General features: G+C 40.7%; 1 protein-coding gene across 1 annotated transcript in view; it reads right to left on the minus strand.

The window, feature by feature from the left end:
* rnf32 (ring finger protein 32) overlaps positions 1-13,805 on the minus strand; it is a gene marked incomplete at its 5' end in the record, with an annotated part of 36,216 nt that extends 22,411 nt beyond the window's left edge. Inside the window, 3 exon segments of the mRNA XM_034168297.1 lie at positions 8,034-8,176; positions 13,561-13,662; positions 13,700-13,805. Coding sequence (XP_034024188.1) covers positions 8,034-8,176; positions 13,561-13,662; positions 13,700-13,805 — 351 coding nt within the window.
* Positions 13,806-17,121: the final 3,316 nt, after the last annotated feature.

The raw sequence follows: 17,121 nt of genomic DNA on the forward strand, positions 1-17,121 counted from the left end.
TTCCTGCACAATTTTTAAAAAGTCTTATATCTGTCCTTGGGCCGTACATTCTAAATGTTTTGAATGTTTCCCTTTTATCTGGCTGTGTTCCAGGAATTTTAAAGCATGCTGTGGTTGAGCCACTCCTTAAAAAGCCAACCTTGGATCCCAATATTCTTGCCAACTATCGTCCCATTTCAAAGTTACCATTTTTGGAAGAAATCCTTGAGAAAATTGTTTACGATCAATTGCAGTCTCATTTGGACTCTAATGGCATTTTTGAAAAATTTCAGTCTGGCTTCAAATCTCTTCGTAGTACTGAAATAGCACTTCTAAATGTTTTAAATGATCTCCTTTTAATTGTTGACTCTGGTTGCTCCAGGATTTTAGTTTTGTTAGATTTGACAGCAGCCTTTGACACAGTTGATCACTGTATCTTACTGTCCCGTTTGGAGTATTATGCTGGTTTTAAAAGTGCAGCACTAGACTGGTTCAAATCTTATTTTAGAGACTGAAGTTTCTCTGTATACCTTGAGCCTCACCAGTCCAATTCAGCACCATTAAATGATGGTGTTCCACAGGGCTCTGTTTTAGGCCCTGCACTTTTTCCACTTTATATGTTGCCACTTGGCACCATAGTCTCAAGGTACAACATGGCCTTTCATTTTTATGCAGATGGCCTGCAGATTTATTTGCCACTCAAATTCTCCTCAAATTCTGTTGCTATTTTGGTAAACTGTCTGCAGGAAGTAAAAACTTGGTTGGCCCAAAACTTTTTAATTCTCAATGAGAAGAAACTGAAATTGTGTGTTTTTTTTTTTTTTTTTTTTATCCCATATTGTCTGGTGGCTTGACTGATGTGCTTGGTCCTTTGTCTCCCTACGTACATGACTGTGTTAGAAACTTGGGTGTAATTTTTGACAGCTCCTTTAAAATGGACAAGCATATTAATTCTGTGGTTAAGGCCAGTTTTTACCAACTCAGAATCTTAAGTAAAGACCTACCTTCCAGCTTGTGTTTTTGAGCGAGTTATTCATTTGTTCATAACATCTCATTTAGATTACTGTAACTCGCTCTACTGTGGGCTGGACCAGTCCTCTCTAAAGCATCTGCAGCAAGTCCAGAATGCTGCTACACGATTTAAGATTCTGTTGTTTGTGTTTAATTGTTTAAATGGGTTGGCTCCTCAATACCTCTGAGCTTTTGACTCCGTATGTGCCAGTCAGATCAGTGAGGTCTGAAAACCAGCTTTTATTAAATGTGCCCAGATCTCGATTAAAGACTCGAGGTGATCGGCCTTTTCGGTGGCTGCACCCAAACAGTGGAACAGTTTGCCTTTAAACATCAGAGCTGCTCCAACTCTAGAGTCTTTTAAATCTGCTCTTAAGACATACCTTTTTTGCTTTGGCTTTTAATACAATTTAAGCTGTATGTGTCTGGTTTTTTACTTGCCTTTTGTTTATCTGGATTTTAATAGCCCTGTTTTTGTAATGCTTTTGATATTTTTTTAACATGTGAAGCACTTTGGGCAGCTGATGTTGTTGAAAATGTGCTATATAAATAAAACTTACATTGACTTACTTATTAGGTTTACAGTTTCGCTACCGTGTTTAGTGGAACAACAACCTTATTTATCACTGTGGTGAGGCATCAACTCCTCAACTATGACTGAACTCGAAGCTAGACTGCCTGATGTCTTAGCTTCACATCTGGAAAATGTCCAATCAGTAGACAGTCTTGTGGATAGTTTAAACTCAGTGCTCAAAACTACACTCGACATGATTGTGCCACCTTTATTAAACCCATGCCCCCCCAAAAGTCACCTTGGTTCAATGATTGCTTGTGTGACCTCAAGCATAAGGCTAGAGGTCTAGAACAGAAATGGCATAGTTAAAAATTAGAAGTATTCCACCTTGCGTGGAATGATGCTATCTTAGACTATAAGCATGCATTACTGGCTACAAAGCGGACCTATTACTCTGATTTGCTCAACAAAAACAAGCATAACTCAAAGTTCTTGTTCAACACGGTGGCAACACTTATTCATAGACAACCACCTGTAAGTCACTCTCCTTTAACAGCACAAGATTTCTTGGATTACTTTAAGAAAATAGAAACATTAGGTTAAACATATCCCAGCATGCCTTAACCCAGCCATTACACCCTGCTATTGAGGTGGGTGCCATTAGTGATGTATTACTTAGATTTACAGAATTTGATTGTATCTCACTAGGCTTGCTGACGAAACATATAACATCTACAAAAGCACAACCTGTTTATTTGATCCTATACCAACAAAACTTTTTCAGGACCTGTGGCCCACTCTTGGGCCAACTGTGCTGGAAATTATTAATCTCTCATTAACCTCTGGATCTGTTCCTCAATATTTCAAATCTGCAGTGATTAAACCATTACTTAAGAAATCTAATCTTGACCCTAGTGTATTGAAAAACTATAGGCCGATATCAAATCTATCATTTTTCTCTAAAATTCTGGAAAAAGTGGTGTCATGGCAGCTTGTGGACTATCTTACTGAGAATAATCTCTTTGAGCCACTGCAGTCTGCTTTTAGAAAATATCATTCCACAGAGACAGCTCTCACTAAAGTGGTGAACGATCTGCTTGCAATGGATTCGAACACCACTACCTTTCTGGTGCTGTTAGATCTTAGCGCTGTGTTTGATACCGTGGATCATCATATTGGGCCATCAGACTGTTCAACTCTTCCCATCTCAGTAAGAAATAATCCTGTGACACATCTGTTTGACCTTTTAATTGCTTTCTTTTGCACTACCAACACTGTTTACACTGCTTACTTCTTTGCACAACCTACACTGTTCACATTGTGTACTGTTTACATCTGTGCTACCTCCTCACTACTGCACTACTACATTTACTCCTCCGTCATATTCTCTGAGACTGGATGCTGCACTTGCACACATTTATTTTATTTTTAGTTAGTAGCTTTTATTGATTAGTCCATTTTCTTTTATTTACTTAACCCTATTTTGTGTGTGTGGTGCAATGTGTGTGTCTTGTCTAATGTGTAAGCTGCTGGATGCCTTGAATTTCCCTCTGGGATCAATAAAGTATCTATCTATCTATTGTACCTGATAGGCTGGAGAATCATTTTAGGATTACTGGGAAATGCCCTTACATGGTTGACATCATACCTGACCGGTCGTTCTCACTGTGTTTTGTACAGTAACACTACCTCTAACCGTAGTGACATGAATTTTGGGGTTTCACAGGGGTCCATCTTAGGCCCCCTGTTTTTCTCCCTTTATATAGCACCCCTTGGGCACATATTGCAGCATTTTGGGATTACTTTTCATTGCTATGCTGATGATACTCAGTTATACTTGCCGTTAACTGCTGGTAATCACATCCACATAAAATCCTTAGATTGCCTTGCATTGATGAAAAGCTGGATGTCAAGCAAGTTCCTACTTTTAAACTGACAAGACTGAAATCATGTTTCTTGGTCCAGTGAGACATCTGTATCAATTTGACCAGCTAATGTTTAGCCTAGGCTTGTGTGTCATACATCACACTGACAGTGAGGAACCTTGGGGTAATTTTTGATCCTACATTGTTCTTTGACCTCCACATTAGAAATATTACGAGGACTGCTTTCTTCCACCTGCGAAATATAGTGAAGATTTGTCACATCCTGTCTATGGCTAATGCTGAGACCATGATCCATGCGTTTGTTTCTTTTAGATTGGACTACTGCAATATTCTATTTTCTGGTTTTCCTCAGTCCAGCATTAGGGGTCTCCAATTGGTTCAAAATGTTGCTGCCAGACTTTTGACAGGAAGCAGAAGGTTTGACCACATTACACCCATTTTGGCACCTCTTCGCTGACTTCCTGTCCCTGTGAGATCAGATTTTAAGTTTCTGCTACTAACCTATAAAGTTGTTCACGGACTGGCACATACCTACTTAGCTGACCCAATTAAACCCTACGTACCGGCCTGGGCTCTGCGTTCTCAGGGTGCAGGACTACTTTGTGTCCCTAGGGTGAATAAAAAGTCTGCAGGTCACAGAGCTTTCTCTTATCATGCCCCTGTTCTGTGAAATGATCTCCCTGCATCATTAAAACAGTCAGATTCTGTAGAGATTTTGAGGTCCAGACTTATGACGCACTTTCGTATGGGTAGCATACTGGCATAGTATGTTACTATGCTTTTTATCCTTTTTAAATTCATTTTTTTAGGAAACGGAGCGGGACGCAGCCTCACCTTTATCTAAAGTCTGGGTCTTTTAGTGAAGGTTTGAGCTAGTGGCTGGCAATCACCTTAATATTTCTTCTGTTTTTCTTGTTGCTTAATGCTGACAAATTATACTGTATTTGTTGTCTTTCTGATGTGTGATTCTGTTTTTTCTCTCTGTTTGAGGTGCGGCTCCATCCAGAGATGGGGAGTGGTGTTTGTTTCTGCAACCCTCCCATCCTGTGCACCGGCAAAATTTCTTGTATATTCATTTTGTAAATTGTTTTGTCAATTGTCAGTATTGCCCAACCAGAGGGTCACCCCTTTGAGTCTGGTCTGCTTGAGGTTTCTTCCTTAAATCATCAGAGAGAGTTTTTCCTTATCACTGTCACCTGTGTGCTTGCTCTGGGGGTTGGTAAGGTTAGACCTTACTTATGTGAAGCGCCTTGAGACAACTTTGTTGTGATTTGGCACAGTATAAATGAAATAAACTGTAATTGGTTTCTGCTTGTTTGCATTTTAATAATGTGCCAAGTAAACTAATTTTTGCTTGCATGTTTCAAAAATAAATGTGACTTATAGACAGGGCCCTGCGATAGACTGGGGTCCAGCCTCCCCATGACCCTTGACTGGAGTAAGCAGAATAAATATATATATATATATATATATATATATATATATATATATATATATATATATATAAAATATTACGTCTGTCTGGGATAAACTCCCAAACTATAATATGTAGCCCTAAAAACTATATGTATTCTGAATTATGACATGGGGAACAAACTGGTACCATTTTTTTAAAAGTTGAACTGAAAATTACCCCAAAATGGCCATTTATGTAAGACCATACAGTGTTGTACCATGTGCTTTTCATGCTGCCACTTCTGTCTGTCTTTCTGTCTGTCCGGGATAAACTCCCAAACTACAATATGTAGCCTTAAAAAGTGTGTGTGTGTATGTATGTGTGTGTGTGTATCTAAGAGCAGTGAAACCTAGGAAAGCTGCTGGCCTTGGTCTGCTTGAGGTTTCTTCCTCAGAGAGAGTTTTTCCTGACCACCGTCACCAGGGTGCTTGCTCTGGGTGTTGGTAAGGTTAGACTTTACTTGTGTGAAGCGCCTTGAGGAAACTTTGTGACTTGGCACTATATAAATGAAATAAATTAAATTGAATGATTTGGAAAGGGACACACCTGTCTACATATAAGGTCCCACAGTTGACAGTGCATGTCAGAGCACAAACCAAGTATGAAGTCAAAGGAATTGTCTCAAGGCACAAATCCAAGGAAGGGTACAGAAACATTTCTGATGCTTTGAAGGTCCCAATGAGCACAGTGACCTCAATCATCTGTAAATGGAAGAGGTTCAGATCAACAAGGACTCTTCCTGGAGCTGGCCCTCCCATCACAACTGAGCGATTGGGGGAGAAGGGCCTTAGTCAGGGAGGTAAATAAGAAACTGATGATCACTCTGTCAAAGCTCCAGCATTCTTCTGTAGAGAGAGGAGAAGCTTTCACAAGTTCAACCATCTCTGCAGCAATCCACCACTCAGGCCTGTATGGTAGAGTGACCAGACAGAAGGCACTCCTTAGTAAACGGCACATGGCATCCCACCTGGAGTTTGCCAAAAGGCACCTGAAGGCCTCTCAGACTATGAGAAACAAAATTCTCTGATCTGATGAGATAAAGATTGAACTTTTTGGTGTGAATGCCACGCATCATAGTTGGAGGAAATCAGGCATCATCTCTACAGTGAAGCGTGGTGGCAGCATGATGCTGCAGTGACGTTTTTCAGTGGCAGGAACTGGGAGACTAGTCAGGATTGAGGAAAAGATGAATGCAGCAATGTATAGAGACATCCTGGATGAAAACCTGCTCCAGAGCGCTCTTGACCTCAGACTGGGGCGATGTTTCATCTTTCAGCAGGACAATGACCCTAAGCACACAGCCAAGATATCAAAGGAGTAGCTTCAGGACAACTCTGTGAATGTCCTTGAGTGGCCCAGACCTGACCTGAATTCCCCCTGAACATTTCTGGAGAGATCTGAAAATGGCTGTTTCTCCATGGTTTCTGAGGGAATATTCTTTTCATGAGTTTTAATACCTCTATCAGTCACCCTTTATGAAAACTACAGTCTGCAAAAAATGTGTTTTCAAACAGACACCTGAATCAAGGTTAGCATGCTAACTTTAGCTTGTATTGTAACTCAGACATGGTGCATGTTCGGGCATAATTCGTCAACCTGGACTTGCCCATGCTCCACCTCTTTACCCATTTTTGGTCTGTCCAGGAGTTAAGTGAAGTCAGGCACTGCCAAGATGGAAACATTTGGAACTGCCCCATTTTAAACTTCTAACAAGCTCTTCAGAAAATCTTATGGGTGAGGTTTGGAGAGTATATTCACACTCTGTGCTCCCTACAAGATGGTTTGAGGCCACTTGCTCTCCATTCTGCTTGTACATCTGGAGTTGTGTCAGAAACGTCATACAGTGTGAAACGTGCCAAATCAGCATCCGCATCCATACTGGATCGTCGATGGCAACCCAGAGCAAAACAGGAAAAGCCAGAAGAAATTAGCATCCCCTGCAAATATTTTAACTGTCATGTTAATGTTTGAATGCAGCACAAACCTTCTGTTCGTACGCACACATGCGCACACACACACACAGTTATAGTATGAAGGATTGCAAGAAAATGCCAAATCAACAAACCTTCCCTTTTGTCAGTTTCACTTGTTAGTACGGTCTAATTAACTTTTACCCCCTGAGTCAAACTAATATTTACACGTGCATCTATGGCAACTGTGCTTTGTGTGGTAGCCTATTCTAGTCCCACATTCTTGAGGAGATTGGCATCTTAAAAGGGGATCGAAAAGGTGCAAAAACCTGAATGACCCTCACAGTAACACACTGATCGCTAAATCATCACGTCACAGTTGAGGTCCAAGGCAGTATGGGCAAATTTATACAGTTGTACACACAGATTAGAGAATACAGGAACTGGAGGCAGAGAACAGCTTTGTGTGTGTGTGTATTTGGAAACACGGGTTTCCCTGAGGACAGACACACAACAGTCAACATGTAAAAAAAACAAATAAACCAAAGGCACTCGGAGAGTGCATACCTCTGCCAAGGCCAGATATTCCCCCACTGCCAAAATGCCCAGTTTCACTTCTATTTAGTATCAGGCATCAAGACTGGTTTCTTAAGGATTTATCTATAAGCTCATAAAATTTCATCAAGATCCATTCATACGTACCTTTTAGAGTTCAGTGTTGATATATTCTTATGGATCCCGGATCCAGAATATACGGATCAACTCAAAAATTACATCAATTATTTCCTAGTATATTATTTATCTACTTACCAAATATGATCAGAGTTCATTATTAATACATTTTTTTTGAATTAAATGTTCCTGAATGCTTAAAACATGCTTAAACATTGGATCCAAAATATGTTTTGGGCCAAATTCAAAATAAAATCTCAAATTTTCTTGGACATTATTTATCTGCTCACAAAATTTCATCAATGTCCTCTCACAATTTATTTTTTTTTTTTTAGTAAAATGTTGCTATGTGCCAAACATTCTTCTCTATCTCAGTTTCAGAATATATTCCAGCTCACCTCCAAAACAGAATCACTTATTCGGCAGAATATTATTTATCTGCTCACCAAATGTCACTGAAATTTGTTCATTACTTTTTGAGTTATCCTGCTAAGACAGACAAACAGAAAAGCACAGGTGAAAACATTACCTCCTTGGTGGAAGTTACACATCAAAACAAGAGTTCTGCTATTAACTATTGTGTATTATGATGTCTTGAGAAATACCTGAGGCTGAAGATGAAACTCTTCCCTGCATATTGCACAGGGCTGTGCTGATTCTCTCTGCTGAACAGACCTAGTCTTCACCTGAATCCATTCACCGTCTGTCAGCGTCACCGCTGGTGAGTCCACCAACCCCATCTTCTGAGCTACAAGAAACAGGGAAGGAACACTCATGAGGAATTCAAAGGAGCTTGCAACTTCACATTTTTACTTCCACGAAGGTTACAACCACTGTACATTCATTCATTTTCTACTGCTTATCCAGGTCTGGGTTGTGGTGGCAGCAGGGTCTACTCCCAGTTGGACATGCCTGAAAGACATCCCTAGGGAGACAACCAGGGGGCATCCTCACTAGGTGCCCGAATCACCTTGCTGGCTCCTTTCATTGCGAAGAAGCAGCAGCTCTACTCAGAGTCCCTAGATAGTCAAGCTTCTCACCCTGTCCAGGAGTGTAAGTCCAGATACCCGATGGAGGAATCTCATTTTTGCCGCTTGTATCTTCATCCATAGGTGAGGATTGGAGTGCAAATCGACTGGTAAATTGAGAGCCTCGTCTTTTGGCTCAGCTCCTTCTTCACCATGACGATCCAGTACAGTGTCCATAAAACATCAGGCACCGCCCTGATCTGTCAATCGATCTCACATGCCAACTTAACCCCACTCATAAACAAGACCCAGAAATACTTAAACTCCTTCCCTCAGGAGAATAACTCTCTCCTAATCCAAAGGGGAAAGTCCATTCTTTTTCAACAGAGGACCATGGTCTCAGATTTGGAGGAGCTGATTCTCATCCCATTTGGAAAAAAAAAACCAACAACCTGGTTTCACCTCCGTGTGGGCTCAGCACCAGCAAGGAGTATGTAAATGGTCTGGTGCGCTGTGTTACGGGCAGTGGTCAGGGGCAAATGCCCACATGGACTGAAACCACTGTACAAAATCCAGTTTTTCCACTGCAGCTAGGCAACCCTATAAGTTCCTTATGTGAGACACATTACCTGAAATAACAGGCATGTAGAGCTAAGTATCATCAGCATAACAGTGAAAAGGTATTCTATAATGATATAAGATGTGACCTAGAGGAGCTATACAAGGATAAAATAACAAGGGGCTGAAAACAGGTACATGCGGTATTCCTGACTGAATGCCTAGACAAATTCATGAGTCTATCCTTTGTGTTTGTCCCAAAAACAATACAAGCTCCATCTTAAAACAGTAAAATGAGGAAAAACTGAATAAAATTTGATGAACTTTGATGTGCAAGATCAAGTTGTTTTGATGATTTTAAATACCATTTTTAATGACACCTAAATAGATGCTTTTCATTTGATTGGCAAATTCTATGTCATATAGTAGAGAAGTTTGAATCTTCGACTGGACTGGGTTGCTTGACGTGTCCAGTCGAAGATTCAAACTTCTCAACTATGGAAACCACCTGGACAACTGAGAGCCTACACAGAAACATCTATCTCATATGATATTCATTATTTGTCCCAGTGCATGGGGGTGTTACCATTGTGCATTTTTGGTATTATCCATGGATTATTCTCCCATCCGTTTCTCACCACTGCACAGCTCCATTAGCTTCTGGTACACAGCTTTTTACACAGCTAAATTCAGCAGCCACAGTGGTTACGGGTGCATCTTTAGGGCTGTTGAAGCCCTGTCATTTAAAGAGCTGGATCAATTCTTGTTGCGATTTCTCGCTGGATTTAAGTGAGCAGATGTGTTTCCAAACACCAGTTAGAGCTCCTCAGGTTCTAGTTCTGCTCTGTGGTGTGTTAGCAGAGCTGCCTGTCGGCTGGAGTGGACTGCTGGGTCCCACTTCCACCCAATTCCTGCTCCAAGAAGAAACATCTCTCTAATTTTAAGTAAAATAAAAAAAAAAACAAATAAAATGATGCAGATCTATTTAGGTGTCATATAAAACAAATAATGAATGCTTTACATTTATGCAATGGTAAGAATATTTTCATGCATTGAAAGATGGAATCTACCATCTCTCAACGTATGGAGATATTCTTACGATTGCACAAAATGAAAACATTCATTTGTATAATGTGACAACCACTTGGACACGTCTGGGCTTGATGCACAGAATAATCTTATCACATGCATGATGAACATTAGCAGCAGGCATTGCTTTTTTCTTAACATGTGTGATTGCTGCGACAGACTGGCGTCCTGTCCTGGGTGTACCCCGTCTCACGCCCTATGACTGCTGGGATAGGCTCCAGCCCCCCGCGACCCTTAATTGGACTAAGCGGTAGAAGATGATTTAATATGTGTGATTGAAGTTAAATGGAGCATAAATGATCTTATTTCTCAGTTTTTTGTAAATTTATTAAAAATTAAAAACTAAGAAATCACCTGTACATAAGTATTCACACCCTTTGCTCAATACTTTGTTGATGCACCTTTGGCAGCACTTACAGCCTTCTTGAATTATGATGCCACAAGCTTGGTGCACCTATCTTTTGGCAGTTTCCTCATTCCTCTTTGCAGCACCTCTCAAGCTTCATCAGGTTGGATGGGGAGCGTCGGTGCACAGCCATTTTCAAATCTCTCCAGAGATGTTCAATGAGATGCAAGTCTGGGCTCTGGCTGGCCCACTCAAGGACATTCACAGAGTTGTCGTGAAGCCACTCCTTTGATATCTTGGCTGTGTGCTTAGGGTCATTGACATGCTGAAAGATGAACCGTCACCACAGTCTGAGGACGAGAGCAATCTGGAGCAGGTTTTCATCCAGGATATCTCTGTACTTTGCCGCATTCATCTTTTTCTCAATCCTGACGAGTCTCCTAGTTCCTGCCACTGAAAAACCATGATGCTGCCACCACCATGCGTCATTGTTGGGATGGTGCCAGATTTCTGCCAAACATGACGCCTGGCATTCACACCAGAGTTCAATCATTTTCTCATCAGAACAGAGAATTTTGTTTCTCATGGTCCGAGAGTCCTTTAGGTGCCTTTTGGCAAACTCCAGGTGGGCTACGTTACGCTTTGTACTAAGGAGTGGTTTCTGTCTGGCCACTCTACCATACAGGCCTGATTGGTGGATTGCACCTGAGCTCAATTTTGAGCTTCACGGCAAAGGCTATGACTTTAGTTTTTTCACATTTTTAACAAGTTTACAAAAATCGCATTAAACATTTCTCACATTGTCATTATGGGGTATTGTGTGTAGAATTATGAAAAAAATGAATTTCATCCATTTTGGAATAAGGCTGTAACATAACAAAATGTGGAAAACTTGAAGAGCTGTAAGAACTTTCCGGATGCACTGTAGTCAGGTAGTGTGACTGGGAATCAAACCCACATCTATATATTGGTAGCTCAAATTCCATTCCCACTGAGCTGCTCTACACAAAAGTATACGCTGCACCCAAAAAGTACTGTATTTACAGTGCTTCTGGATTGTGCAGCCATTTTTTTCCATAATGGACAATAATTGAGCAGAATCCATGGCTATAGCTGGAAATAGTCCACCGTAATGGCCATAAATTGTGCCCTGAAAATCCATAAGTACTGAAAATTCCAGTACCCCCCACTGTGCCTGAGAGGCACCGCTTCATCTGCGTCTTCACTTCCATCCTTACATTTTGGCTCCATGCTGATTACATACAATACACATGCAGGTGACTCAAATCATAACTTCAGCCAGGTCATTTTTACAATGGTCACAATGCATGTCATTAATTACACAAAAAATCAATGATTTTATTTTTGGTATCAAATCTAGATGAATGCATCTTCTACATACACAGTGCTTCACTTTTTCCACATTTTTACAGCCTTATTCCCAAATGGATGAAATTTCCCCCCCAAAATTCAAAACACAATAACCCTTGATAACCATGGGAAAAAAAGTTTTATTTAAAGATTTTTGCAAATTTATATATATGAAAACAAAACTAAGAAATCACATGCACATAAGTATTCACAGGCTTTGCCATGAAGCTCAAAATTGAGGTCAGGTGCATCCTGCTTCCACTGATCATCCATGACATGTTTCTACAGCTTAATTGGAGTCCACCTCGGGTAAATTCAGTTGATTTGACATGATTTGAAAAGGCACGTACCTGTTTACATAAGAGGTCCCACAGTTGACAGTGCATGTCAGAACACAAACCAAGCATGAAGTCAAAGGAAGTGTCTGTAGACCTCTGAGATAGGATTGTCTCAAGCCACAAATCTAGGGAAGTGTACAGGAACATTTCTGATGCTTTGAAGGTCCCAATGAGCACAGTGGCCTTCATCATCCATAAGTGGAAGAAGTTGTGATCCACCAGGACTCTTCCTAGAGCTGGTCGCCCGTCTAAACTGAGCGATCGGGGGAGAAGGGCCTTAGTGAGTGAGGTGATCAAGAACCTGGTGAAGCATGATGGTGGCAGCATCATGCTGTGGGGATGTTTTTCAGCAGCAGGAACTGGGAGACTAGTCAGGATTGAAGGAAAGATGAATGCAGCAAAGTACAGAGACATCCTGGATGAAAACCTGCTCCAGTGCGCTCTTGACCTCAAACTGGAGCACCAATTCATCTTTCAACAAGACAATGACCCTAAGCACACAGCCAAGATATCAAAGGAGTGGCTTCAGGACAACTCTGAATTTGTGAGTTTTTTTACTTAAAATGTACCTGCTCTGTACAGCATGCAGACTGTCTATGCCTCCAAGAAGCAGGGGCGTTAGGTCTTAAAACCCCAAGTGCTAAACAGATGAAATGTAATAGAGCTGGAGAAACATCTGCAGAGACACTAATAACATTATATATCCCACAGCATTGAAGTGATATGACATGCTGTCTCCTTTTTAATCATCATTCACTTGAGTCTCATGAATGTCACAAATTGCTCTCTGAAAATTAATGATGACAACATACACACAATGCAATGCAACTTACTACACCTTAACTAAAGTGACATGAAATATACAATGACATGGCTAAAAGTCTTCTCTATTACCCGTGCATAGAACGGGTAACTCAGCTTGTACAGTATAATATAATATATGAATGTGTATGTATATGTATAAATGTATGAATGTGTTTGGGAAGTTACTTTATTGATAAATTGTATGTATGTGCATATGTCTACCTATTTATATAGTTATATTTAGATAAGAGTTGATATTTTGCATTTAAGAAGTATTTCTGAAAAAATCAAATTTTATTATAGGACGCTGTAAATATAAGTAAATTTAATGAGTTAATAATCAAGAAGTTAAGTGTATATATAATGTTTATGGGGGACAGGGGGCATCCTTTTGAACACTGAAAACAGTAGAAGGGGTAAGAATTTTTGATAAGCATTTTGGTTTCTTCCTGCTCCTTCTCAAAGGTATTTCTTCTTTTTTATTGTGATGAAAATTAGGTCATCTACTTTGTGCTTTAGTTTTGATGTATTGTAATACATTATGTCTGTTGATTGTTTGAGGCAGCTAAACAAAGTCTATTTTATTTGAGAAACTAATTGTTTAATCACTAAAACAAAGTATTTTCTCTGGTATCTCCAATTTCCCAGATTACTGTACCTAATGTTAAAGGACTTGGAGCAGAGTCAAGGACATATTCTCTGTCATCTTGCTCATCTTGTCTCTTCTGTTCAACATTTGCTGGATTTTGTGGAAGTCTGTCTTTTGTTATGGACTTTCTATTGCAGCTCTGCATCACAGTCACAAAGTGACCAGTCTGGATGCAGCAGATTCTGCGTGATGTGGTCTTGAAAGGCAACTGAGGTGATGACCAGTTTGTTGCTAGCTCTGCTTTTCAAACCCTATAAAACACATTACGCCTCAATATAATGCAATATGTTACATCGCTTGACATCTGTAAATATAATGAAATACATCTCTTCACATCTGTAAATATAATGCAATATATTACACTGCTTCACATCTATAAATACAGTTGTATGGAAAAGCTTGGGCACCCTTGATAATTTTCTTGATTTTCGTTTATACATAATTGGTTGTCTGGATCAGAAATTACAGTTAAATATATCATATAGCAGACGAACACACTGATATTTGAGAAGTGAAATAAAGTTTCTAGTATTTACAGAAAGTGTGCAATAATTATTGAAACAAAATAAGGCAGGTGCATAAATTTGGGTACCTTTTGTCATTTTATTGAATACATTTAGCACTAATTATTACAACCCCAATTCCAATGAAGTTGGGACGTTGTGTAAAATGTAAATAAAAACAGAATACAATGATTTGCAAATCCTCTTCAACCTATATTCAATTGAATACACCACAAAGACAAGATATTTAATGTTCAAACTGATAAACTTTATTGTTTTTGTGCAAATATTTGCTCATTTTTAAATGGATGTCTGCAACACATTTCAAAAAAAGTTGGGACAGTGGCAACAAAAGACTAGGAAAGTTGATGAATGCTCAGACACTTGTTTGGGACATTCCACAGGTGTACAGGTTAATTGGAAACAGGTGAGTGTCATAATTGGGTACAAAAGGAGCATCCCCAAAAGGCTCAGCTGTTCACAAGAAAAGATGGGGCGAAGATCACCACTTTGTGAACAACTGCAGGAAACAAATAGTCCAACAGTTTAAGAACAATGTTCCTCAATGTTCAATTGCAAGGCATTTAGGGATTCCATCATCTACAGTCCATAATATAATCAGAAGATTCAGAGAATCTAGAGAGCATTCTACATGCAAGCGGCAAGGCCGAAAACCAGCATTGAATGTCCGCGACCGTCGATCCCTCAGGTGGCACTGCATTAAAAACAAGATCATTGTGTAAAGGATCAGGAACACTTTGTCAGTTAACCATTGTCAGTTAACACAGTTCGTCGCTGCATCTACAAGTGCAAGTTAAAATTCTACCATTCAAAGTGAAAGCCATACATCAACAACATCCAGAAATGCTGCCGCCTTCTCTGGGCCCAAGCTCATTTGAAATGGACAGACGCAAAGTGGAAAAGTGTGCTGTGGTCTGATGAGTCCACATTTCAAATTGTTTTTGGAAATCAGGGACGTCGCGTCCTCTGGAAAAAGACCATCCAGATTGTTACCAGCGCAAAGTTCAAAAGCCAGCATCTGTGATGGTATGGGGGTGTGTTAGTGCCCATGGCATGGACAACTTCCACATCTGTGATGGCACCATCAACGCTGAAAGATACATCCAGGTTTTAGAGCAACACATGCTGCCATCCAAGTCTTTCTCAGGGATGTCCCTGCTTATTTCAGCAAGACAATGCCAAGCCACATTCTGCACGTGTTACAACAGCGTGGCTTTGTCGTAAAAGAGTGCAGGTACTAGACTGGCCAGCCTGAAGTCCAGACCTGTCACCCACTGAAAATGTGTGGCGCATTATGAAGTGCAAAATACGACAATGGAGACCCCAGACTGAAGCCATACATCAAGTAAGAATAGGAAAAAATTCCACCTACAAAGCTTCAAAAATTAGTGTCAGTTCCCAAACGCTTATTGAATGTTGTTAGAAGGAAAGGTGATGTAACACAATGGTAAACATACCACTGTCCCAGCTTTTTTGAAACGTGTTGCAGGCATCCATTTCAAAATGAGAAAATATTTGCACTAAAACAATAGTTTATCAGTTTGAACATTAAATATCTTGTCTTTGTGGTGTATTCAATTGAATATAGGTTGAAGAGGATTTGCAAATCATTGTATTCTGTTTTTATTTACATTTTACACAATGTCCCAACTTAATTGGAGTTGTAGAACACAAAATTGGTGTGGTAAGCTCATTGACCCTTGACCTCCTTACACAGGTGAATCAAATCATGAGAAAGGGTATTTAATGCTGCGTTTACACATAACGACGACAAGTCACGAATGCCACGAAGTACACATTCTTGGCCGCTGATCAGGAATGTGATGATTCGGGGCAGAGGCGTCAGGTGTCTTCAGGAACTGCTGCAACCTGTTACCACCCGTTACAATTAATGGCACATGTTGGTGGAGAATTATCAGGAACCATTATGCACGGTCAAGATTAATTTTCCGCATTGTTGTGCGCTATTACGCGTAACAGTGCATCGTTAAGTTCTGTCACGTTGTGAACGAGGTGAATTGTCTCCACACACACACCCATATTCATCCAACTGAATTCAGATCGCTCCAGTTTTTCAGAAGAAGTTTGTGACTGCATGCATAGTTGGGCTCTGTGCCATGGAGCAGTGCAAAGAGGAGGAGGAGGAGACGGACAGAGCCAGATGTGTGGCTTCATGCGGCTCTCGTCTCGCGCGTTTTCCCAAACATCAGGCACATGCACCAGGTGGAACACCTGCAGGAGCGCGCTGAAGAGCACTGAAATGAGACTTTTAGCGGACTTGGTGTCAGCAATCAAACTGAATGCGGTGCAGCAGGGTTTAATTGTGCGCACGCTTCTTCCTCTGCCGGACTGGAGGAGGTGCAGAGATGTCTGGCTGCACGTGAGTCTCCTCTCGCTCCTCTGTTTCCTCTAGCTCAGACTTGTTCTCCCGCTCATCAGTTACAACAGCAGGTGGAACACCTGCAGAAGCGTCCTGAGGAGCTTCAGCAGGAACTGTGGAACGGCACTTGGCTGACTGCGTCACGGTTCCTCTTCAGCATACTGCATCAAACTGAACGCTGTGGAGCCGAGTTTAATTGTGCGCACGTGACAGAAAACTGACTTGTCGTGGTGCGCAGTGAAATGTGACGCCGCGTTACAAGTCATGTCAAAACTTGACAGTTTCCGTGTCACTTCGTAATAATGCGTGACAGTTTGGGCTCCAAGAACCATCACAGGAACCACTATGAACGTTGTCACATTCTATTAAGGATCACTACTCATCAAGACGGATCAATACGCTCAGTTGCGACCTCCACGACGTGAGACGAAATGAGGGTGGTGTGTGACATTCGTGGAAGATTTTTTGACAGCCAAAAACATGCTCCACGAATATCAAGAATATCACGCACCAACACGCACTATTAAGAAACCTATTCAGATGGGTTAAGTCACGTTAAGAATGTCAGGAATGTGTCACGAAGGACAGAAAAATTACATTCGTAACGCGTCTTGCTCGTGTAAACGCACCTTAAGGTTGCCATTTACCAATGTTTCCCCTCTTTGC

This window comes from Thalassophryne amazonica, chromosome 1, assembly GCF_902500255.1.
Source record: "Thalassophryne amazonica chromosome 1, fThaAma1.1, whole genome shotgun sequence".
NCBI lineage: Eukaryota > Metazoa > Chordata > Actinopteri > Batrachoidiformes > Batrachoididae > Thalassophryne > Thalassophryne amazonica.